General features: G+C 39.7%; 1 protein-coding gene across 15 annotated transcripts in view; it reads right to left on the bottom strand.

Moving 5' to 3' along the window:
- PCDH17 (protocadherin 17) overlaps positions 1-26441 on the bottom strand; it is a 186320-nt gene that overhangs the window by 94629 nt on the left and 65250 nt on the right. For 8 of the 15 annotated variants that reach the window (XM_089511063.1, XM_089511065.1, XM_089511064.1 and 5 more), the window contains exons 2-3: positions 25856-25914; positions 25498-25670 (exon numbers count right to left, since the gene is read on the bottom strand). In XM_089511063.1, the coding sequence (XP_089367189.1) occupies positions 25498-25670; positions 25856-25914 (232 nt within the window). Of the gene's footprint in view, positions 1-10785; positions 10941-25497; positions 25671-25855; positions 25915-26441 lie in introns of all 15 variants that reach the window. The other 7 variants (XM_089511072.1, XM_089511074.1, XM_089511071.1 and 4 more) reach the window with 2 other exon arrangements.

The following is a 26441-nucleotide window of genomic DNA, read 5'->3' as shown; positions in this document are numbered from 1 at the left end:
TACTTACTGGCAGGTCAGTAAGGAGGGACCCATGCTATACTCATTAAGGAAAGAGTTCAAAAACTTGGGGAAAGCCACCGAGAGAGCCTTATTCCTTGTTCCCTTCTAAAAGGCCCAGGGAAAAATGGTGGGGTCAAAACTAGGGCCCCTCGCCTAAGGATCTTGACAGACTCATATAGGGCAATACAGTACTTTAGAAAGCCTGGAGCAGATCCTGGGGTTTATAGGTCACAACTAGTACTTTGAATTATGTCTGCAAGCACACTGACTCCAGTGGAACTGTTGCAACAAGGGAGTTTATTATCTTGGCTTCATGTGAAGCATTCAGGATAAACTTCATGAGGTTATATACTTTATTCCAGCTGTCCGGAGACCACTGCCTTATCAGGGTCATTTTGGAGTGCCTTATGTTCGCAGGGCCATGATTTCTATTGGCTTATGCAGGAAACATTAAGCATATTATCTATCTCCCCCCCTCCCCCAGAAATAATAAATATTGGACCTATACAGACAGGCCAAAATAAAGATGCTTCAGGTCACTTTGGAGGTATGGTGTTTCAATGATGTTTGTGTCCTAAGAGTCTGGAAGCTGCACCAAAGCTGCACTCCAGTATCATTTAAACAGCATACCTCCAAGGTGACTTGAAGCAGCTTTATTTTGGCCTGTCTGTATCAGGCCATTGTTATTCTGACAGATGCTGACAGATACAAAACTATGACTGCCTAGGCATGAGGGAATATCACCTCACCAAAATTGCTGAGATCAACCAAACCGGCAAATTCTGGCTGACAAAACGGAACAAAACTATGATCACCATTATCATGAAAGGGGACTGCAGTATTGAAATATGAGAAGGTACAAAAATAATCTTCATGGACCATTTAATAAAATTACTATTGAAGAAATCTGATAGGAAAAAGAAAAATGGTCCTGAATTATAATTTGATGCTGGGGCTGGAATTTTTGTCATTCTTAGCTCCCTATACAGAACTAGTTTGCATGGAATACAAAATTGCTTGAGTTCCAGTTGCTGGTCATTGACTGTAACAATAAGGATTCACTGATTCACTGACTTCCCATTTGAGATTTGCAGTAAGAAGCAGAAACCCATGGCTCAAATCTTACCAGATCTACAAAGTAACAGTTCAAGAATGGCTACTTGGGAATAGAAATAGCTGTGTGTTACTTGGCTATTGTAAGGATTGCTAAGATAACAGATGCAAACCACTTTGAACATTTGAAATGTGTTATATAAATGCTAAGTGTTATTGTGATCCTGATAGCACAATGACCTTAAGTGAACAACTACATTAGTGCTAGATTTTCCTGCAAATACTGTATATAGCTGAGTTTTAAGCTGCACTGGATGTCCTTATTTCTCTCTCCATAGTGCCTGGAGCAAATACACAAACCTTTCATTTTTCCCCCTTTTTTCTGGCACATTTGTGGTTGGTGCTGAATAATCAGCCTGGATGGGTTTCTCTGCTGCTGGGCAGCTCAGATTATTCATATCACTTACACTGCCTTTGAACTTTATTTGGGCATGCAATGCCCTCAAGTAATTTGACCAAAAGTGGCTGCTCAGGTTTTTTGTGAGACAAAGTCTTTGGGTTGGGGGGGGGCAGCATTTTTGCTGCAAAAAGAGGCCGATACTATATGTCTTCAACCTGAGGTATTTAATAGAATCCAAGATCTTACAGAGCTATTACTGACCAAGATGTACATGTTCATTTCTTTTCACATGCATTTATATTCTCTAACTGTCATGTCAGGTCAAAGATTTCTGGCAGATTCTTGAAGCACTACATAAGAAGCAAAGCCTGTTTGCTGAAGAAAATCCTGAGTCCTTGATTTAAGAAGCGGGGAAGATTCATGATCTCTTTCTTGAACAGATGTGGGCTCTCTTGGATGCTGAAGCAACTGTGTGGTCTACTGACCCCAGGGCCTCTGTCATCCAGTGGCTGCTGGAGGTCTCAATATGCAGACCTCAAAGGGCAGTTTCCCGTTCTGGTCTGCCTATGCTCCATAAAATCAGGCTGTAGGTTTTGGTTACTGCTGTGGCATTTTGAAGATTTTGTAGTTTCTGGTTGGCAGGGTGAGGAAGAAATGTTATTCTTCAACATCATTGTATGGCCCATCTCATACCATGTTGCCTCCCTTGGAAAAATGAAAAGAATATTCAAAAATATATTTTTAAAAAATGTTGAAAAATGTGTCCCCCAAGTGTTGAGAAATTCTGATGAGAAGTGCCCTGGATTGATGAGGATGTTTGCAGTTGGGGACTTAAATTTGCACAAGCCTGTTTTGCACAGAAAACCTCATTATCTGCATGGGAAATTTTCTACACAGAAATTAATATTTCTGCATAGGTATGTGATTTCCAATTTCTACTCTTTCATATCAATCCATGTATTTTTTGCTTCAAGTTGGTTTTATTTTGTTTTGTGTCGGCTTTTGTTTTGTTACAGTTCTGTTATGAGCCGTTGGAGCATTCAGGCCAACCCATTATCTGGGTTAGCAGATGAATTCCACAAAGGATATTAGGGGCAGAGGTTTCCAGACAAATGCCCAAGTTGGGTTGTATCTTATTAACCTTAATTCAGGCATGGCAGACACACAACTTATGTCCACTTAGTTCCCATATTCTTCTATCCTTGTGGTTCCCAGCACACAAACTGAGAAGTACACTTCATTTGTTGCAATATGGGCCACCCAATGACTAGGTATGTTCCACTTGTGACTGTGGAACTATTGACTATTCAGGGTGCTTGTATCTGTCATATGTTCTTCCTCTTCCATTATTTCACCATCATAGACTCTGGGAATACAATTGTGGAACAACAGACCCAAGACATCATAGTTTAAGAGCATAGGATACAGCAGCCTATTTAAAGCTAAGCGAGACTGGGATTGATCCGCTCTGGTAGGAAAACTGCCTTTGAATGTCATCTACATCAGCCTGAGTTCCATGACAGGAGAAACAGGGCATATAAAGATACCCAGTGATTTAGTATAAGTATAAAGTCAATACCTATGCTTCATAGCACATTCAACCTTATCAGTTTCCTCCAGTATAGTTTTTGATTTCTCTACACTTTGAGACTGGAAGCTCAATGTATAAAATAACTCAACTAGAATACATTGAGTTTTGAGATAATAGTATGAAGATTATCTCTGTCATTGTGGTTTCACATTCATCTATGCATGGAAGTATTAACTCATCAACTGATGGTTCATTATGGGGTGAAACAGACCAACAACAAGGGATGGATTGAAGCTGCCCCTTCCGAAGATGGATTGGGGCCAAAGCAAACACATGCCACAGCCCCAATCCGTCTTGAATCTGGTCCAAAAAAGAGTGACAAAGATCTGCTCCTTTTCAGGCTGTGGAAAAGCTGTCTTTAGTAGCTGTGCCACAGCCCATGTTGGCTTCAAAATGCTCTGGCAGTGTGCGGCATTTAAATGCTGCACATGTGGAGCATCTTGAAGCTGCCCGTGTCTGAGCAGCTGCCCAGCTTTCAGATGGCTTCGGGGGATCATCAGAGCATGCAGCATGTACACATCACATTCTGATGATGTCCTGAAGGCGTCTTTTAAGGGCTGTCTGTTCCAGGCCTTAGTCATAAACAAAAATCTGAGTTTTCCTGCATAACTTGGAAAGCATCTCCATATCTTCCTTTCACACTGATCCCACACTGTGGCTTGGGCTGTTTTCAGTGAAAACAGAGCTTTTCATTTCCAGAGTCAAAGTCCCATTCTTTGTGAAGCCAGCAGAGTTGAGGCATAGCAGTGATGTCTTTTAGCTGTAGTACTCTGTAATTGCAGGATAAATGTAAAAAATTACTTCAGGGAGAGAGGAGAAAGAAGCATACTATGGCACTAGTCTTGTGACTTCTAGTTTGTCAGTTATTTACACTCAGCATATTTAATTCCCATCAATTTCCACATAATTAACAATTCAGCCAAAGCACATTACCTTAAAATAGTTTAATGGATGAAGGTATAACTAATTTAAATGCAATACCTCTAGTAGGATAAGAATAAACACTATCCTTCTTTAACAGTTTTTTTAAAATCACCCAAAGACCATGATGTTATAAGGAAATGCTGTTATAAAAATGAGACATTAGTATGTTCTATTTTTGATTTGTGGATAGAAATTAGACATGCATAAAAATATATTTTGTACTATAGTTTAGCAAAATCAATAAATAAATACCATGAGCAATGCCTTAAAATTAATCAGAATATCAAGAGGAATTATACTAGCAACACAAGCAACAAAAACAATTGATGTTTATCTTGGTTCTATGCATGTTTAATTGTAAGCAAGTCTTGTTGAATTCCCCATATGTACCTGCCAGGAAGTTGAGATCTGAAGAAGAGCTATGTGCAGTTTCAAATGGTGAAACATCAAATGTAAAGACTTGGGAAGTGGTCTGCTTGGCTGCGGAGCCTTGATTGTGGAACGCCCTTCCACTGAAGGTCCATCTGATACCAGTGTTGATTTCATTCTGGCACCAAGTTAAAATATAATTTTTTTAAATTGAACCCTTAGGTAATACTTTATTTCAAGTGTACATGTCCATGGTTTTTAAAATAATAGTTTTAAAGTAGCTTTAATTGTTGTTTTTTTTAATGTCCTTTAATTATTGTTGTCTTCAAGCATGTTTTTATGTTGTGCAAATTATTTATACTTTTAATCTGGAACTGTTTTAAATTATTTGTATTGTATGCCACCCCTAGAAGCTGTGATAAAGAGTAAGATATAAGAGTTTTAATAATTAATTAATTAATTAATTAATTAATTAATTAATTAATGCACCCAGTACGACTTTGTTCTAAGCAAGTGTTAGATAGATAGATAGATGATAGATAGAATGGTATTTCTATATTTTCTAATCTATCTATCTATCTATCTATCTATCTATCTATGGCCATGATTACAGGTAATTATGGCCATAAATTACTGTGCAGGACTTGATTACATCACTACATCAGAATGGTGTTTAATTAGTTCTTTGTTTGAGTTCAACTCATTAAAGCTTATAAAGGTAAGGTAAAGGTAGTCCCTTGACATGAAAGTCTAGTTGTAACCAACTGCAGGAGGAGGTGCTCATCTCCATTATTAAGCCAAAGAGCTAGGGTTGTCCAAGGTCTGCTCTGGTAGTCATGTGGCCAGCATGACTGCACCAAACACTGTTACCTTCCCACTGAATTGGTACCTATTTATCTACTTGCATTTGCTTTCAAACTGCTAGGTTGGCAGAAGCTGGGACTAGTGACAGGAGCTCACCCAATCATGCCTCGAACTGCCAACCTTCCGATCTTTCAATCATCAGAATTGGCGTCTTAATCACTAAGCCACAGCATCCCTTTACGTTAAAGTTTATACCCTGTATTTATATTTGAAATACTGATTTTCCTAAGTGCTCAGTGGGAACATGCATTGTCCTGGTGGTCTTGTCAACCTTGCAAGGCATGCTCCTATCATTAGTTCCACATTGCAAAGCAGAAGGGAGGTGGCTACAGTAAAATGGTAGATGATGAGAAAACCTCTGAATTAAAATCCAGAGAAATGCTCCCAGACAGAATAGGCAAGAGGGATGAACAGTCTGACCTTTATTTACAAGTATAATTAAATCAGCTTCCTATGTTCCTAAGGGAAACAGGTATCAGTTTGCCCAAGGTCATCTGTCATGTTCTGAGCTGAACTATGCTTTGAATCTTTCTACCAAGCTCATAGTTCATTAATGCATCTATTACACAACACCATAACCTCTTAAAGTTTGGGACCATTTTCTGTTTTTCTCACTCAAATGAGCAGCTCTGCTGATTTCATTGGGACAAACTTTAGCAGAAGGCATCCCTAAATCTGTATGCTATGTTTGCACACTTTAAAGAAAGATGTTTTGATGTCACAGCACAGTTTTGTTAACAATAGAGACAATTGCCCTCCATTTCTGAAGTGCACAGCAGATGGAAGGAAATGTAATTTGGCACACCACTCATGGGAAATTATGTAGCATTTGCCCCTAACACCATGTAGTCACAAGCAACCCCTTCGGAAGAAATTCACAGCAGATCCTCAACATTAAAAAGGGCATGCACCTTCAGGAGAGGGGAGAAATCAAGCATAATATCTGTTGCTCATGGCATTTTTCCAATGGAAATAAAATTAACCCCACATTACAAAATCCTTTCTGCTTTCAAGAACAGCAGGTTCTGAGAACACTGAGATCAAGGGAGTTTATAGAAGACATCAACTGAGTTTGGGGATTTAGAAAGTACCATCAGTCCAAAGAAATGAACTTATATGGCCATAAAAGTAATGAAACTAGGGCAAAGTACAAATACAGCTTTGTTTGGGTTGGCTTTTTTTAAATAAGAACTTCCCCAAATCTGCAATTATTTCTCATAAACCTTATGACCAGAATTTAAAAACTGAGCTGAAGGGGAAAGCAAAACTGACAGAGTTGTTCATCTACGCAGAGGGCTTTGTTTAGCCAGCAACAACCAATGAATATTAAAGTATGGATCCTTGTAAATTCCTGTCTATTCAGCTGTGTTTATGGTGCTGAATTAGGATCATTACCAATCTTTTATTTATGTTGAACAGCTATGTGACAGGTATGCACAACACAATGCATACAATTGACAAATTTGTTGTGTGTGTTTTTTTTAGCAAATCTCAAAATTCCTCAAAATTTTCAAAATTCTTTCAAATCTGATGCAAAGAACCGGGTGTTGTTTTTTTTTTAAAAAAATCAATGTGAATTAGTGAAATTGACAGATTCGCTCTTCCATAAATGTAACTGACAAGATCACAGATCCATCTTCTTCAGCGCTCTGATTTACCACAACTGCCAATCTTAGGACTCAGGACAATCACAGAGAGCAAGTGATAGCTTTCCCAGACTGCTTGTCAGCTGCTTCTGAACATGGAGACTTCATCAACCTGTCGGCAATGCCATACATATTTAGCTACTGTTATGCCATCAAGGCACTCAAACCTATGTTATGACTTCTAGTTAACTCATTTCAAATACTTGGGGCTAGAACTTTCAAGAACAAATGACACACTTTGCCAAACACATGGAAAATAAACACTCCAATTATTTTCGCATGTGCTCATATACAAAGCAACTCATGTAGGGAATTCATTATATAAGAGCTTCTTATAAAGGCAGCTCACCAGATATTTCCCACCCATCCAACTCAAGAGAGTGCTGTTTCATATCCCTTAATGGAACTAGCAGAAAGGAAATGGAAATGCCTGCAAGGAAACTACAAAGGAAAAATTCTATTCACCCCAGTATTCTTTACTTCTTTTTAGCAACAGCAACCAGCTGCTTCTGCTCCAACAGTCTGTGTGGATTTCCACCAAATTCTCATACCCCAAATTCAATTTGAAGAAAATTTAATTATGCATTGCTTTGAGTGTATTTATGTGTGATACATGTGCATAAGGGGCATATGGTAAGCAAGACAAAAGAGGACAGGTGTCCCAAACTTTGACCAGTTGTGTAGAAGACAACACTTCAACAGGTACTGTTTCACACTTGCTGAAATTCCTGCAGACACACAAGTAGTCGTGATGAAATAGACCTGCAAATAGATCTGGAAAGGACCTGGAACAATGCAAGCTACAGGAAAAGAGATTCCACCTCAACATTAGGAGGAACTTCCTGACAGTAAGGGCTGTTCGACAGTGGAACACACTCCCTCGGAGTGTAGTGGAGTCTCCTTCCTTGAAGGTCTTTAAACAGAGGCTGGATGGCCATCTGTCGGGGATGTTTTGATTGAGAGTTCATGCATGGCAGGGGCTGGACTGGATGTCCCTTGTGGACTCTTCCAACTCTGCGATTCTATGATTCTATGTTCACTTTTGCACTAGTGTTAGTGATAAAATTATTTTTCCCTTTAACAACTTTCATGTTTAAGAACAGAAATGGACCACTGAGAGAAGTGCCGTGAAGTTCTGAGCCAGCATTATCAGAGGAAATAATCCCATCATGGAACACTTATTGAGAATAGTAGAAAGGAAGATGAGAGGCAGACAGAAATCTCTTTGTATAGATTTTAGGTATTTTCAAGGGCAGCTCGAAATAATCAGGTTGACTGAGGTGGAAAATCTTAATCCCAACATCAAAATTTATTTTAAAAATGCACATCATACAAGAGAACTTTGGATAGACTATCCTCTGTGGATCGGCTCCCTGAGTCTTTCATTTTATTGCCCTTCAAACTGTCCACCTAAGATGACCAGATCATGCCTGGCTAGTTCTGGATGCACCCAGACATTCTTGATAATATTCCTATTTCTATAACATAATTTAATATGGGTATGACTCTTTCTCTACCCAAGTATTGACAAGTATACTAAACTAGTATCGTTTTGTGCCAAAATATTCAGCAGCCCACATGTATCTTTCCAGATCTGCACCACCAGCAGCCTTTCTCACAGACAAAGACACTGGGGATAATGCAGTTTAAATTTTCCTCTTCTGTGCATTTTTCTTCAGAAAGAATTATGTGCATATTCTAATCCTGTAATTTACATAACTGGATACACATGCACACAGATACACACACACACACATATACAGATCTGAAATTTAATTCTAATGGAGTTCCATGACTAAGCAAGTTAAGTAGGTAGATTTTCATCTCTTTTATGGTAATGTTGGGCAAAGGCATTCTTTAGAATGGCAGTGAGCTTGGTAGTGTAAACTAATAGGTAACAATTAGATTTGCTTCTCCGTCAAATGCCAAAAAGCAGCTCTGCTCCTCTACTTTATCACTGTGATGTCAAGGAGACTTCTTGTGCTTTATTCATACTAAACTTCATGCAATCAAGTGGGACATTAGTATCACTACTCCAGTGAAAGCACATGTAGACTATAGATTACTGGTCTAACAGTCACCCCTTCATTGCAAGGGAACTTATGAGGTGGCATTGCTTTCTTTGTGGTAAGTGAAATAGTAACAATCATAGACAGACAATTCTCAGCACTCCTACCAAGCTTCAGGGGAAAGGACTGAAAACTGGCAACAACAGTGATATAAATCCAATACAATATGCACATATATCCCCATTATAATAACCTGAGCTTCATATGGTATTTGAGAAAGTTTTTAAAAAGCAAGAAAACAAAGAAAACTATGTATGAAACCAGGAACAAAAACAAACCTAGACATGCACCCTCTATTCATTATTTCAATTGTTAAACAATTGTCTTTATCTTCAGTTAATGTTACCATGTTCTTTCGTTCTATGTTAAATACCTGGCTCTAAACATCATTATTCTAAAATAAGGAATATTTTTTGGACTGAAATGAATTTTGGATTGATTGGTCTGTACATTAATACAACATCAGTTCTTAGCATGCCACTAAGATTGCAAATGGTTGCAATAAAAGAAAGACATGTAGGCAGCATAAAAGACACAAAGAGGGACAAAATGGGAAATGGCTTCCAACATGAACCTCCTCGCATGACCATCCCCAGTGCTGAAACCCTGAGATTTCTTAAAAAAAAAACACCCCACCGTTTCTAAAAAATTATAAAACATATACCTAACATTAAAATAAAACATATTTACTTGAAAGTAAACTCCATCAAAATCAATAAATTTACTTCTAGAAAACTATGTTTAAGGTGGGAGCATTAATGTGAAATGTACCAATATTTTTCTTTCAGAATTCTAACATGGGCAACAAAGCACATCTCATTCTGTAGTATGTTCTTAAGAAAGTTAAAATTTTTGGACTATGAATCTCAGAATCTTAGAATTAGTCTATTAAACCCCACTTCAGAGTTCACTCCTGGGGTTTCTGGGACTTCAACACCAAAATGATTTCCCCAAACTCTGTCACTGCTCTTGCTAGATATTCCTTTGGGTGTATTTTTTTTTTCAGAGTGTTTGGGGGATGGTGGGCCAACTGGTTTTGGCAGACACAAGAGCAGAGACAAGTACAAAACCTATTTGTATAACGATAAATATTCTTTTATTATTATAAAACTATTATTATTATTTTTACAGTTGGCCATAAGGACTGAAAAGAATTTCACTGGCACTGAAGTTTTATACCTCTGGTGACCTGGCATGAGACAGAAAATAACTTGCCTCAGATATGTGCATATCTGTTTGTGATCTATTTCATAAAAACAAAATATGCACAAAATCATGTGTAAGAAACTAAGGCCTGTTACAGACTGCCAAAATAAAGCTGCTTCGGGTCTCTTTGGAGGCATGCTATTTAAATGATGCATGGGTCCTAAGAGTCCGGAGGTCGCGCCAAAGTCACACTCCATTCCTAAGCACTGGAGTGCAGCTTTGGTGCAGCTTCCAGATTCTTAGGATGCACGCATCATTTAAATAGTATGCCTCCAAAGAGACTCAAAGCAGCTTTATTTTGGCAGTCTGTAACAGGCCTAAGTACATCAATGTGTTTAAAAAACCTAACATTCTTTTTTGCAACCTAATGCCAAGGGAAAGGGGGGAAAAGAATTCAAGTGAGATTGAGAGTAATGCTACAATATTACGACTGAGAGTTTTTCACAACTATAGTTGATTACTTAGAATGAAGAATCAGTCCACTGATAATTAAAACAGGGGGAGATAAAGAAAAATCTATTGGATAACCAGGACAGTGGATCTTAAATTATGATAATGAACAGTCCACCCCTCAGTCTTCACTGTAGTTTCCTGGACGAAGATGGAAGTGAAGAATGGGTATTACGTGCATTCCTAACATACAACAGCAAGGCAGTTTCTTACCTGACCTTGTTAGGGGTAACCAACTTGGAGTGGATGGTACTCTTGGACATAAAGTTTCTTAGGTGGAGTCAGAACAAGTAGTGCAGTCTGAGAGCTATTCTCATTTTGGGCACAGAGAGAATGAGAGAGAAGATGTTCTGTCCAGGGGGAAAAACCTATGGGAGGAAGGAATGGTGAACAACATTTCACAGGTTGTGTCATTTTAGAGTGGGACTCCCAAACTAGGCCACACTCACAGTTAGGAAGACATTCACCAACTGGTGAAGTTTTTTGAGAAAGTATCTCAATTTACATTATTTCAGAGTTCTAAACTGACTCATGCTACATGAACCCAAAACTTCTTATTTCAATGGACATGCTGTTGAATATAAGAGTGAGAGGGAGTACTGATTTATGTAGTGAGCCTTCCCAGTATCTGCTGGGCTAATTTCCTTCTAGAGCTTTCATTTTTATTTTATTTTGTTGTTTTTGTTTCTTTAAGTATGAAACCACTGATGATGGCTGAGATCCTAGTTCAACTACTTAGATTAGTAACTTAAATATACTCATTTAAGGAGCATCTCCTGGCCCACCCTCACCCACAACCAGCTTTACCAGGCAGTTGCCACTGCAGGCAATGGTGATATGCTCAACTGCGGATTATAGTGCAGCATACTGACATTTCCTCCCTTTCCTCAAGTGTGATGTGATTAATCTGACAATCAGAAGCATGATCCCTGTTACAATTCCTCCTTGCATCAGATATCATTGGCAGAAGGGTGGTAGAAATGACAGTACATTGGACGTTGATCAATAAGAGAACTTTACTGCTGCCCATTAAAACAGGATATTTATGCAAATCCCAGTAAAACAGGATTTATTTATGATCATGGTGATTCATGACAATCATGAGTATGTACAGACCATGAACAGAAATCACTTACAGATGCTTAACTCTCGGCTACACATCCATAACTGTGATAGTGAATTCCAGCCAATATGTCATTGCTGCATATAGGAAATTCAAAAATTACTTAGTCAATATTGTTGATAATTTCAGTCTTCTTCTTTAAAGTGAGTGGCCTAACATTTTTAGAATTTGTGGCATTTTCTTATTCACAGCCGATTTGGAATACAAAAGTACTTTTTGTTTTGCTTTGTTTTAATGGTCTTGGCATATATTACCAATGGGAAAGAGACAACAACTCTGGTTAAGGTGCAAAGTTTATCTATTCAATCAATTATTAGTCATTTCAAATCAGTTTAAACATCATGCTTCTCCACCACAATCCATAAGGAATCCCAGGAATGGAACTAAGGTGCCATGAATTGTCTGCTAGAGATCCCTAGTGCTTTATTACCAAACTACTGTTCCAAATATTAGCTACTGTTCTTAGGGGTTCAGCTATTCTGTCACGTTGATCAATGAAAAAAACACTGAGGAGTGAAAATTCAAAGTTCATCTCATAGGTTACAATCCTATTGGTGACAAATGCTTATATAACCTGTGCATATACAGGTTTTTTGGACATCATGAAAGGAGGTATGGAATACCTCCCTTCATAATCCCCCCTCCATGAAGTTAAATTTCCAAATGCTGGTGGACACTGCTTGTTTATATGTTATATATTTAGGGGTTACATATTTTGCTATTTTTGGTTGTTGTTTTTTTAACTTTGAATCAGATTTATCTATCTATATATGTTTAAAGGGTAGATTTTTAACAAAAACAATGCACAGTTAACATGATTCAGCTGTAGTGAACATCTATAGGTCTGACTGCTTTCAGTAGCAGAGACCTGACCTTCTGGTTAAAAATTCAGTCAGAATCAATGGGATTTAAACAACCTTAACTTTTTAATTTTCACCTCATGCCCAGTATTATTGTCATAATACAGACAGCAAGGCACTCCAATGATTGTTCTTATGTTGTTCAGCCTGCAATTGATAGCCATATCAAAGAAAATCCAAGACTTCACAAATTCAAGGCTCATCCACTGCAAGAATGGGAAAAATATTTCTATCAATGGGGTAATGCATGTTTATGACATTGCAAATTCATGTTTATGTCATAAAATAATAAATTTTCAAAGACGAATTTTAAATGTAGTTTGTTTTAATACCTATGTTTCTTGTTTTCTTCTTTTAATTGATGTATATTTCATCTGATGTTGTGTTCTTAACTGATGCATATTTGTTGGTCTGTTGTTGTTCCTCAACTCGATCCATGTGGGGTGTGTGTGTAAGAATTAAATATTATTATAAGATTCTTCGTATATTAGAAGCACTCTGGACTGGGACTGGTGACCTGTCCTAATTATATCCAAAATATGCATCTCTGCACCTTGCGAGTGCACTTGGGGAAATGAACGCTCTAGATGATAGAGCTGAAGCAAATCTGCAATGCTGATGTTTCTTTCTTGTTGAGATTGATGCTTTAGATTCTGCTATGCTACATAAATGGGAAGCTGACATTACTGTTGCTGCTGCTGCTGCTACTGTTATTTCAAGATATACCATCTTTTTTTGGTGGGGGGGATCAAAAGAAACTATCACCATAGTTTCTGAGAGGAAATATAAAACATTTCTTTCTGACTTTTTCTCTTGGATAAGGGAGAATTGTTAAATAAATAATAATAAAATAAAAAATTTATTTCTATCCCGCCTTTCCAGGGATCAAGGTGGCATACAATAGTGGGATTTATCATTCCAATGACAGATAAAAAGATTACAATAAAAACATTACAATATCAGCATAAAAACAACGGCAATACACAATAACACTTCCAAGCTAATAATGGGGGGAGGGGAACTTAATAGGGCTATTGGGAGTAAGCCTGTTTGAACAAATATGTTTTCAGCCCTTTTTTAAATTGGGCTAGGGAGGGGGTCGAGCGGAGCTCGTCGGGGATCAAGTTCCAGAGCTTAGGGGCTGCAATTGAGAAGGCCCTTTGCATGGTGACAGCTCGTCTCGCATCTGGAACCTTTAAAAGATGTTTATCTCCAGATCTGAGAGTGCGGGGCGGATTATATGGAGAGAGACGGTCCTCTAAGTACCCTGGGCCCAAGCCATTTAGGGCTTTATAGGTAACAACCAACACCTTGTATTGCTCCCGGAAGCAAATAGGCAGCCAATGAAGATCTTCAAGTACCGGTGTTATGTGGCTAGCCCTGGAAGATCCAGTGACCAGCCTTGCTGCCATGTTCTGGACCAACTGAAGCTTCCGGGTATGGTACAAGGGTTGCCCCATGTAGAGCGTATTACAGAAATCCAAACGAGAGGTTACCAAAGCGTGTACTACAGTTTCAAGTTCCCCCCGGCCCAGGTAGGGTCGCAGCTGGCGTATCAACCGAAGCTGATAACAGGTACTCCTGACCGTCGCATCCACCTGATATGTAAGGTGGAGCGACGAGTCCAAGAGCACTCCCAGACTGCGAACAGAGTGCTTCAGGGGAAGCATGACCCCGTCAAGGACAGGTGGACAAATCTCCAAACCTGGACCTGGGGAACCTATCACAAGTACTTCCGTTTTCTCTGGATTCAGCCTGAGTCTGTTTTCCCTCATCCATCCCATTACTGACTCCAGACAGGCGTCTAGAGGAGAGATGCCATCCCTGGTCACTGCATCAGTCGGAGACACAGAGAAGACTATTTGGGTGTCATCAACGTTGTAGCAAAAACATTTAGAAAATAAGGCTAAATGTAGATTATCAGCCCTGTAAAGCTGTCAACTCAGATATAGGATAGGACTCCTGTAACTTTAATCCTGAACAGATTGTAGAGCACGATAAGGTACTACAAAGCTCTGTCAAGATAAACGAAGCTATTTGTTCTCTCTTACCTTCCACACTCCAACTTTCAGCTACAGTCATCCCCTCCCAACACGACTCTTGCCTCTTTGGTGGAGAGCAAGGTAGAGGGGCTTGGAGAAATGCCCAGCTCTGTTTATGTTGCTTCAGCTTCTGGCCCCTTTCTCATGCTTTACACCTGTGCGTGGCAATAACTGTGTTGGCAGTAGCTGTTAGTTGAAGTTTGCAAGGTGAGAGAGGAAAGGCATCTTCACCAGCTTGACAAAATTTTAAGGTACTTCGCCCTGTAAAATTACAAGATTTCCATGCCATATCCAGTCTGGCAGTCCTACAGCATGGTAAGGGCACACTGTAGAGCAGGAGTTAGGAGAGTTGTGAACTGTCAGATGTTCCTAAACTACAACTCTCATTTGTCAGCCTTAATGGCTAGAATTGATGGGAGTTACAGCGTAATCACATAAGCCTCAAATTGTAGACCTCTGCCTTAAAACTTACATACTTTTGAAAGCCTACTCTCATTCCTGATTATTTTAATTATCCATTCCTTACTACACTAAAGTCTGCATTGGATATGATCAATTAATAGATTACAAAGAACTTGGATATCTAATAGGTGAGAGTTTAAACAATCACAAATGGAATTTTGTGAAACGGGAAATTCAGGCCAAGGTGCTCTGAAACAGAGTCCTCGATATATGAAAAAAAAGCTTTGTTGTATTTTAAAAGAAGAAGGTAGAGAGATGAAGAAGGAAGAGATGGGGGGTGAATCACCTGATATGGGTGGGCAGCTTGCAGTAAACATGCACCATGGAAAAATTAAAACCCCACTGTCCCCTAGAAAAGGATGTAACACTTAAAAGAGTGAAAAAAATGATACAAACTCTAACTTTACCTTTACTAGCTTATTGTTGCAGAAGAAATACAAAAGTAGAAAACATTTCATAACATGTTGGAGTATTTAAACTAACCACCAATGAAATTATATTTATATATGCATTTTAATTCTGGACACATTTTCAGAAGAAAAGAAATACCTCCATCATGGTAATGCCTAGTTTACATTCTGTCAAACAATTAAATGAAATCAGTATGTTACCAATTAGTTTCTGCTACACCTATTAGTAGACACACTCATTTGGTCACATAGAAAACAGTATGTGAAAACAGCAGCTTTACACATTGTCAGAAAGAACACCAGCTATTCTGTCAAGTCTTTACAAATCCTAACTTAAGTAGATAGATTATCCCATCCCTGAAATTGATTCAGGGACCACTTTGTAGGGAGGTGTGTGTCTGCTTCTGTGTGTCTACAGCCTGAGACAGACGGGCCGAAAGGGGCGTGGCAGTGGCGATACTAGGGTTCTGGACAGCACAGCAACCGCACGGTTCGGACCCCTAGTATGTAATGGCGGTGGCCTGATGGCAGTATCCCGTCCGCACGGCCACCACCATTTTCATGTAATGCACACATAGAGTCTGCATGTCACGGCGGTCTAGCGGCTGTAACGTCCCTCCGAAGTTAAAATGGGTGCCTGCAGACCGCCATTTTCTGTATTGCACCTAAGTAAGAATATGTGAGGGAGGTAGAGAAAGAGAGAGAGAATATTGCATATTGGACCCTAGAGCCATTTTGAAGGTTTATTATGATCAATCCCACCTGACGTCACTTCAATGACATAGAAAAAAGCTTGCTTCTCTTTTATACTCTGTGAAACCAACCCCTCAAGTGAACTTGGAAAATAAAGACATGCCCATACCCATGCCCTCAACTGTCTTAGTTTTTCAAGCACCATGCCAATTCCGACTTTTCAGCTGGTTTTAAAATGGCTTGATTTCTCTCTCCTCATCCCAGTTTCCTTTTTGCCTTCAACTTCTTCAGTTGTCAGTTACTGAGTTCCAAGTGCAAATATACTTTGCACTCAGCAGTGGGGAGAGCTGCTGCTGTGTGTCTTCAAATCATTTCCAGCTTATGGAGTCCCTAATTCATGACATTTCCTTGGCAAGATTTCTTCAGAAGAGGTTTGCCATTGCCTTCCCATATGTGGAACCATTTTGTGGGTAGGCTCAGGCCAAAGTAAACTGTTTCAACCTCTCCTGCAGTTTTCCCTCATTAATAACTCTTCCCATCTTGACCAGACTCTGATGTTGCTTAACCATATGTGCCCAGTTTTTTAGCTTTGAAGGAGAGTATCTACACCACTTCGGGGTTTCAAAAAAAAAGTTACTTTGTGTGTTAAACAGTATGGAGGAGGCTACGTCCTATTCAAAAGATGAACTGTCCCTCTTGGAATCTTTTAATAGTCATCATTTTTTTCTGGGACTAATAAATGAGTCCAAGGCAATTTAGGTGGGGGGAAGGAACCTTGGGAAATGTGTGTGGCCCAAGATTTCCTCTCTACTGCTTTAATCTGTTTGGAAGATTGTTGTGTATCCCCGAGGCATGTCTACTGGTTACAAGCACACATACACACACACATCCCAGTTTTGTTCTGATGCTTGCAGTATGTGCGTGTGTGTGAGTCTTCTTTTCCTTCTTTTTCTCCTCCAGAATGGTTTTCCTCCATGATGTTTATTTCCAATGAGTTGCAATGTCCCACTCTCTATCTCTTTTTTCTTCTGCCAAGATATCTAGGATGTATCCAAGTAGGGCATCCATTTTTATAATATCAGAATTAATATCATCAGTTTTATGGAGGAAATTTACTAACACCGATGTTTCACTTCAGGCTATGTCTAAAAATAGGTTTACATTGGCTTTACAATTTTCTGATGGTGCAGAAAAGCCCCTTTTAAATGCCTCTACCATTCCCATGCTCTTCTGAGAATAATAACTGAAGTGTTAGGACTGATGCAGATAAAAGCCCTCTTCAGGTGTTCAATGTAGATTAATCTTAATACATAAAAGACCACTCATTGTCACTGTCTTCATTTAGTGATATTCACAAGGTGAGACCCTCTGCTATGTACTGAGGCTCTCCATATTATCCAGACACCTGGCATGGAGATAGCATGTTTAGTGGAAGCTCTCCTTGTCAGACTCAACAATGAAGAAGGGTAGGACTAGCCTTCTGGTTTTTCTCATGCATTCATATTAATCCCAAATGTCCACAGAAGGCTGCGGATAAATCCTTAAAAGGTTCAGAGATGTAGAGAAGGTGGAGGGGAGAGACTTGATTCAATATATCCACAAACATTTGATGACACAGTGTGCTAGTGTACAATTTTGGAAGGAGAGGAAGTTGTCTTCCCAACTAATTTCAAACAACAGGTTATCATGTCTTGATTCTGTAGATACACTGCATAATGAAAGTGGTCTGACACCACTTTAACTGCCATGACTTATCTTGGGAGCATCTTGTGATCTGTAGTTTGGTGAGGCACCAGAGCTCTTTGACAGACCAGGCTGAATATCTATATTGAACACCTGAACAGTTAAAGTGGTGTCAAACTGTTTAAATCTGCAGAGGGGCTACATCCTCAGAGAGCCTATAAATCTGGCCAATTTTCTGATGACTTAACCTGTACCACTATGCTGCTCATATGCACATAAGCTGTAAGCAATGAAGTCATGGCAAGTTTTACTACCATCAACAGTGTGCACAGTACTGCTGGAAACTGCAGTGGCTTCTTATATCAAAGCAGTTGCTTGGAGAATTCTACATAATACATACTGTCTTCACTTTTTGGTGGTGGGCCCACAGAGTTGTGCTCATTGACTTGATATTCTTAGTGTGAGAAAGCAGTATGGGTGCATATGACTACCACTCAAACACTATTGGAATAAAAGGGACTAAACAGGCCATCCAATATCTTTTCTTGTTCGGTCTCCTGCCATTTTCCCTATCTCAACTGCTATCCCAGAATACTGATGGGGCACATTTCTATGAGCTTTCTGGAGTCATTCTAACTAACACTAGCACAAAAGGCATTTTTGCACTGCTTTAGACACTAATCATGAAAACAAGATCCAAATCCAATAACAAGGTTTGGTGAGGATTCTTTTCATGGCTTCTTTTCATGGGGACAATGTCTAAATGAGGCACAAACAAAATGTCAAGCTGAACAAATTCTTTTAAAGAGTAGTAAACATATGGAAGGAGCTGCTTATTAAGGCTCTGAATCAGAAAGCATAAATAAACCTATGAGACAGCTAGACATTTTTATAGAAAGAGAAGGTAGAGGCTTCCTACGGAAAGCTAGAGTGAAGATAACTTAAAGGGGACATGCATGCTTATAGCAGGAGACTTTCTGTCCCAATGATTATGCTTTCTTTTCCAAAAGCCTTTTCTCCTTTAGGCCACCTGCCAAGATTTATCAAAGCACCCTCATTTTTTTATTCTACTTTCTCTGTTTACTATTACCAAGGAGGAGGCCAGCACAGAACAAATACTGCTGTCTGTGGAATTCATTTTCTAAGTAACATTTCCTGAAGAGCAGATATTCTTTGCGTTTTGTCTTCATTATTCCCTCTCTTTCAACCAAACCTTGTCAAGTGAGATGAAAATAGGGATTATGTTTATTTAGCTGAGACTCAGAAAGATTAAAAGAAACACACATCTGTATTGTCATCAATCCCAAACCCTTCTCCCAGGATACATGCCCACAAGATTTGGGGCCGAAAGGCTATTCTCTGTTATGATCCGCTGGAAATTAGAAAAAGCACCACCTTAAATCTTAAAGGTTTACTATAGATTAACAGTTCACAGGTTTGAACAAATCCTGAAGCATTTAAATTCCTAAAACTTCCTCAGACCTCATCAGAACAATATTTATCATCAGAACAAATGCTGTTATTTCATATCTTCACCACTTTTAACAGAATGGGCCACCAAGTATGCAGTAAGCTCAGCCTTTAGCCAAGAGAGACCCTGAACTTTCCAACGCAATTCTATCTGTGTTGGGCCACTTTATGGCCTACAATAAATTGATATACATTTGTTGTTTAATTCCACTTACAACCATGTGTGGCCATTCACAGCTGACTGTGAATGATCAGAAAGACAACTAGCCTCATCTCAAGTACTGGGGGGGGGGGGGGGAATAGTACATAATGTGTGTGTACTCTCAAGTCACCCACTGACCCATGGCATCCCCATGAATTTCATAGGGTTTTCTTAGGCAAGGAATGCTCAGAGGTCGTTTGTCATTGCCTTCTTCTTAAATGTAGCCCTAGTACTTGGCATTCCCTGGTCATCCCTCATGTAAATACTAGTCAGGCCTAACTCTGCTTAGCTTCCAAGATCAAACAGCAGCTGATACCTTTAAGCTATTTTTTAATACAGTGAGCCCTCTATAGCCATGAGTTCATTATCCATGAATTTGAGCAACTGTGGGTGGGAATGGGGAAAAAAATGATTTTTTAAAATCTACAGTGGCCAGGCTGAGATGGCCCGGGCACTAGCGGGGGGCAAACCAAAAACAAACAAAACAAACAGCTTCATTTATATACCGCTTCATACTGAACTAGCAGTGTCTAAGTGGTTTACAACTGTAAGCTAACCAATGCCTCCATCCCCATGGAAGTCCACCCCACCACAAAGCCACAGTAAGAAATGTAAGCCCCTGCATCTCTCCATTTACCACTTTCTCGAAAGGAAGCCTCTGACATAATTTAAACTTCCAATTTCCTACTTTCTTGCAAAGAAGCTTCTCCCAAAAATTTTAATGCCTGCTTCCCACCTTCTCATAAGGAAGCCTTTCCCAGAATTTAAACTCCTGCTTTCCCACTTCCTTGCAAGTAAGCCTCTGGCAGAATTTAAACCCCCTTTCCTGCCAATACACCACCTTGTCCCACTCCTCCTGCTCCTCCTTACTGGGGTGGATCAGTGGCAAAGGGGTTTACATTATGGCAGAGTATTTGTGATAGGATGGTTGAGAAGGTGGGAAGCAGAGCCAGGAAAGGATTTAAATTCTGGCAGAGCCAGTGTGATGGGAAGGTGGGAAACAATGCAGGAAGAATGCCTTCTTGGTGCCCAGACCTTGACACCCAGGTAATATTAAATGTAAAATACTGACTTTAGAAAGCGGTTGCCCGACTCGGCGGGCTGACCGCTTTGCCGCTAGACGCAGCGAACGACTACAAGCCCCAGAGTGCTCTGGGGCTTGCCCCAGCTCCCTATTGGTGCGCGAGGCGAAAGGGAGGCCCTTCCGCCCCGCAACGCTCTGGGAGCTGGGCTCGGTGACCGGGAGTTCCGGTCCTCCAGGGCAGATGATTGGTTCAGCTGCCCTGGAGGAGGAGTCTCCTGTTCAGGTGGTACTGAGGGCGGGGCTTAGGCCTATATAGGCCGTGCTGCCAGCCCCGGCCCTCAGTCGGCGCTTGGCTCCGGATGGTTAGGAGCCAAGCAGGAAGGGAGGAGGAGCTGAGCCTTCTCCCACCCACCCACCGCTTGGGTTTGGGTTTTTTGTCACAACTTTGGGGTGGCAGCATAGGCCAGGATCTGCAAGGTGTGGTACCAGGGCTACGGAGCTCTGGTTTGGGAGTCAGTTGGGACCCGGGGGCGAATAGGGCAGGCGTATGGCCATTGCGGGGGCCATAACGCGAGAGCGCCTCCCGGTGACTAGGGGCTTAGCAAATATGTGAACGCATGGCAGAGATGCGGTCATACGGTGTTCATTAGCCCCTAGGTCATCCCAATGCCTGGTGGGTGCCAGGTTGTGGTTAATCAGACAAACGTGGGGTTGTTTGATTTCGCAGATCCTGACCTCATGCTTTGTGCCAACCCTACCAATGGTTTGCTTAATAAAGTTGTGGCCTTTCCTCCAACACGGTCTCCTGTGGTTATTCGGCAGCAGCATCTGAGGCAACATCCATTTTTTTTGTTTTGTTTTTGGAATCCATGGGGGGTTCTGGAACCAAACCCCCACAGATCTCAAGGGCCCTCTGTACTATTAAATAAATTGTTACTGAAAGCAAAAGAGGAATTCAAAATGTCCTTAAAAGATAAATAAATACATTGCAAATAAATAAATATCTTTATCAAACATTGCTGAGGAATATTTCTGAAAACCATGTTTACGCCTATATCTCTTGACAGATGGCATTTAGAACAGTAAAATACCCTGAGGATTACCCAGTTCTTTCAGAATTGCAACATTGCTGGAATCAATGCCTCAGAGATTCTAAATCCCTGGGTTCTTCTGTCTCTGAACATTTTGACTTCCACCCTCCCCATAAAAATATTGCACTAGGTTTTAGGTTTGTGAAACCACACAGGTTTATAAGTATATTTGAGGGTGTGGCTCTTCCCCTCTCACTGATGCAATACTATAAAGAATTACATTTTTACTTCTAATGCTATATATGTTTATGCGTGCAATTAAATTAATTTAAGCTTTCATATGTTTCTTTTATTATCATTCAATAGAAAATTTCTACTGGAGCAAAGACACACAAAGAATTCAAATTCAAAGAAATTCCTTCCATGTTTTCAACTACTCCCTTTTGGGCCTCCTATCTTAGGAGCTTATCACACACACTTTTGTCTCAGTTCTGGGTATAGGCAGGAAACACGTGTGGCTGAGTGAAAATGAAGTGTATTGCATGCTAAATTGTCAGCAAGGCCCCATGCCATCGCTGACCCTAACCTGTCCCAGAGCCGGGCTGAGGTGCATGAATTTTGCTGATCTGGAAAGCTTTCTTTCTCAGCCAGAATCTTTCTGGCTGAGCAAAATTAATGCGCCTCACCTAGCTCAACAGGTTAGGGTTGGCGATGGCATGCGGACACCTCGCTGAGAGTGTAGCATGCAATAAACTCTGTTTTCACTTGGCCATGCACGTTCCCTGCAATAAGCTCCCTAGAAGATGTGAAAGTACATATATTGTTATTCCTTAAACTACACCTATAAAATACTTCCTCTTGTTGCAGGAATACCCAGACTAACATTATTATCAGATAATCCTCCCAAACATGTATAACAGATACACTTGCACAATGCACACAAGTGCCTCTACACATACAATGATTAATCTGCTCATTCACTGCAGCCATTTAGAACAGAATAGATCTGTACAATCTACATGCCAGGAATGAAATGACCAGTTGCATGAACTGGTTTTGAGAAATAGGACATTTCATCTAAAATACAATTACAAAGGCAAACTTTTCCAGAATAGCGCATATTCTTGTACATGTAAATAATAGGAACCCTGAATAAACCTGCTTCAGTTTGTGTCTTTGGACTATGCTGCCTGAGACAACCTACAATGTTACAAATGTTGCCTTTCATGTTCACGCCAAAGCTTACTTATTTTTTTCTACTTAAAAAAAATTGGGCTTGTGAATCTCCAACTTGCGGCCCCTTGAAGGATTCTGAAATTGTATTGCATGCAGGTTCCAGCTTCTTTGGCTCATAGCCTACTGTGGTCCAGACTTTTGCCAAATTTTGGCAGGCAACGATGGCCTGTTAGGAATATGTTTATAACTCCTATTTCCAGCCTACCTCAGAAACAGTTTGGACCACCATGTTACATATGTCATCTTTAGTCCTCTGTAGGAATAAAAATCTCCCTTTGAGGAGTGCCAGGACCCAGAAGATTCTAGGAGGTCCTCAGCCAATCCAAGTTTTTCTGTGCTTACTGAGACCTATTTTAGGCAATTACTTAATTCAACCAGGTATGTACTGAAAGTGATCTTTTAAAGAGGGAAAAACTGATACTGCATTTTCACACAGATCAATGTCCAATTATAAGTAGAGAGTCACTGGGGGATCACCCTTTGGCATTTATTACATGGAAAACAAGCTAGTAGTGAGGTCCTTCTTAAAAACATATATAGAATAAATTGCAAAGCAACATCCTTAATATTCTACACAAAAAAAATATCATATTGGATTCTTGACATGTTCAAGAAAATGAGCCAAGAGTGTCTTTGCTGATGAATGTGATACAACCCTCACTGTGCTGGAGGCAAAATTCTAGTTCTAATTAATCACCAATTAATAGAAAGCTAAGAATGTATTTCTGCTTAATTATAAATATAGCTTCTCATTAAGAAAGACTTAATTAATCAATTTTTAAAACATCCTCAGTGCTGTGAATCATTTTCCACACAACAAGCTGAAATGACTAACGGAGAGGAGAAAATGAATTCAAAATAATTCAGCTGTGTTCCTCCTCACTGTCTGGAAGAGTACAGGCAAAATGTGCAACTCACACAGAAAGACATACAGCTGGTGTACTTGGTTTAGCTGGCACTGAAATTGTGGGTTTCTTTTGAAATAAACAGCATTTGCAATAAATCAAATCAGACACAGATTTTGAAGGAACGGAAATGCTTATTTCTCTCAAAATATAAGCCAACTGAGAAAAGCCACTATTTTGATGGAAATCACTTCATTTTTGTCAGTCCCCTACTAGTAACTTCTTTCTTTTGTAGAATGTGGATGATTTGTAGGGTGATTATCTAACTAGGGGGCAGATTATGGGCATAGACTACTGAGGACTTGGTCCACTCTGCCATCACATATTTCAGTGAGACAGAATATTACAAACTGTAATTCAGAAAATTCTGGGTGTGTGCTCACTGAGGAATCTCACTAAGACCTTTATTGAAAGACAAGCTCCCTGTACAGAGAATTACCTACCACACTGATCTTGCTCCTCAATGGGCAATTGCAGGGTGCACTCTACAGTGCATGCTTAATTCACATAAGCAACATTAAGCCCCAAAGAGTCTTGCATAACCTCTGTATTTGTTCCACAATAGACTTCACTAAAAGATGGGTGCGCCTTAGCAGGGTGCCTTTGTAAACCAGGCAGTTAGGGAAGAGTTAGGGAAGAGTTCAGTGAATAGAGAAAAATAAAAACAAACAGATAGACAAAAATAGACACTGCCACAGAGCATAGACTACCCCTTAGAATTTGCTACAAGGACAGATAAATACCAAAGCAACAGTACTTGTTGCCATGAATCTCTGTCATCATGGCTATTTAGTAGTCCAAACTTATCCTCATTTGAATGAAGCCATTGAACTGCAGCGGATCTTACTTCCAATTGCAGCTTTGGGTATAAGAAAACTGCAAGGCGACCCTTTATTGGTGTTTGTTGATTTTAAATACTTATCCTGCTCATATTGCTAAAACTGAAAATGTATAATTATATCATGGGTCATTCTCATGACTATGCATTTGTCCCATAACAAATGCAACTATCACAGAACAGCTCACTCCTAGCAACATTCTAACCATAACCCTATTGTCACAATTAACCATTTAGGTAAGTACCATTCCACCTATGCAATGGGGACGGGTACATGTGGTAAGTCAAATGATGAGTCTAGTCATGCATGAGCAGTTTACCTCTTCCAGTCACACTAAGATAAAATGGCAGTATACAATACATTTCTAAATTCCTCAGACATACATGGCAGGACCCAAAGTGCTGCTCTGCAGTTGACCAATAATTTAGACAGACACAGTTGGATTTTTGTCTTTTTGTTTTCAAGTAACAAACTTTGTGCCATATCACTAAATATTCCTGAAAATCCCACATGACCCATGAAACTAGTTCTATGGGTTCTTTGGATCACTTTGGACCTCTAAAAGCTCATGTGACTATTATTACTATCTTCTTTTTAGAGGCCAAACAGTCAGGATAATTCTGTGTTCTATTTGACGTTTTGAATGCTTCCACTGTATGTACTATATACTGTACACAGTGCATGTATCCAAATGTTAGATAGAACACACAATTAGCCTGCTATTTAGAAACAGGTAAACACATGCATATCTCTGTGTGTAAATACGTACACACGTGCATGGGCATGCACACACACACAGCATATTTTTCTGCTGTATACAGGCTAGAAAATGTAGTTTTACCACTGTGATAGCATTATCAATGGACTTGTCTAGCATGATAAACTGCCAGCAGTAATAGGTTTCTAATCATTGCAAACTTTGCACACAGTGGTCGCTTCACTCACCTTGTTCAAGCGGCTGGTTTTTAGTTGAAGTTGTTTTCATCTTGAGTGCCTCCCTAACCGACATGTCACAACAGGAGCCTTTGTTAGTATCTTGGTCACTGTCAGCTTGATCACTGTCCCCATGCCCACTGTCTCTCAAACTGGCTCGTTCAGGGTCCTTGAACGTGGAGCTACTGTTATTTGTGCATTTTAAAGAGACAGAGAAAGAAAGAGAGAGAGAGAGAGAGAGAGAGAGAGAGAGAGAGAAATGTGTTAAACTTGTATTTACTTCCCCCAATTTGAATTGTACTCTCTGGCAAAGCAATTTTGACAAGAATGCAAATGGGGAAGCCCAGAAAAGTTATTTAATAAGCCTTACCTTTGAACAAACTGCTGCCTGCTGCCCATGTAATTGGGCTCTGCGGGAAAATTGTCTGTCTGTGAAAGAGAAGGAAAAAAAAATACATCTAGTTGTACACTGGACAAATCTCCTGCAGAGCAACAAGATTTCCTAGAGGATGAATGATTAATAATTCAAAAAATATTTTCCCCCTTAATCTTCAGATTTGTACATTTTAATTAAATTGAAAAATGCTGATATATAATTATGTACTCAGAACAATTAAGTGATCCCGGTCCACAAATTACCTGCTAAAACAATCAAGGAAGATTTACACGAGTGACGTGAAAATATGTTGCACAATTAGATGGATCCTAAGCTCATCTTAACCTTTATATATTAAAGCAATTTCAGATGAGAACAGCAGCTTACCAACACTGCACACTGCCTATCAGAGTAGCACACTTCCCATTTATTCTCCAGATCAACAGTGTATCATGCATTTTTTTCATGGACTGTTTTTCTATAAACTCTCAGATTAGATGTTATGGAGAAAAAGCTGGCTAGCCTTCAGATTGATGCAGTAACTTTCCATGTGTATATTCCTTCTTAATCAGTAAATGTG

Source organism: Sceloporus occidentalis, unplaced genomic scaffold (genome assembly GCF_023333645.1).
Source record: "Sceloporus occidentalis isolate IW3139 unplaced genomic scaffold, rSceOcc1.0.p SCAF_2, whole genome shotgun sequence".
Lineage (NCBI taxonomy): Eukaryota > Metazoa > Chordata > Lepidosauria > Squamata > Phrynosomatidae > Sceloporus > Sceloporus occidentalis.
The sequence above is the reverse complement of the archived record's forward strand: the minus strand, read 5'-3'. Positions and strand labels throughout refer to the sequence as shown.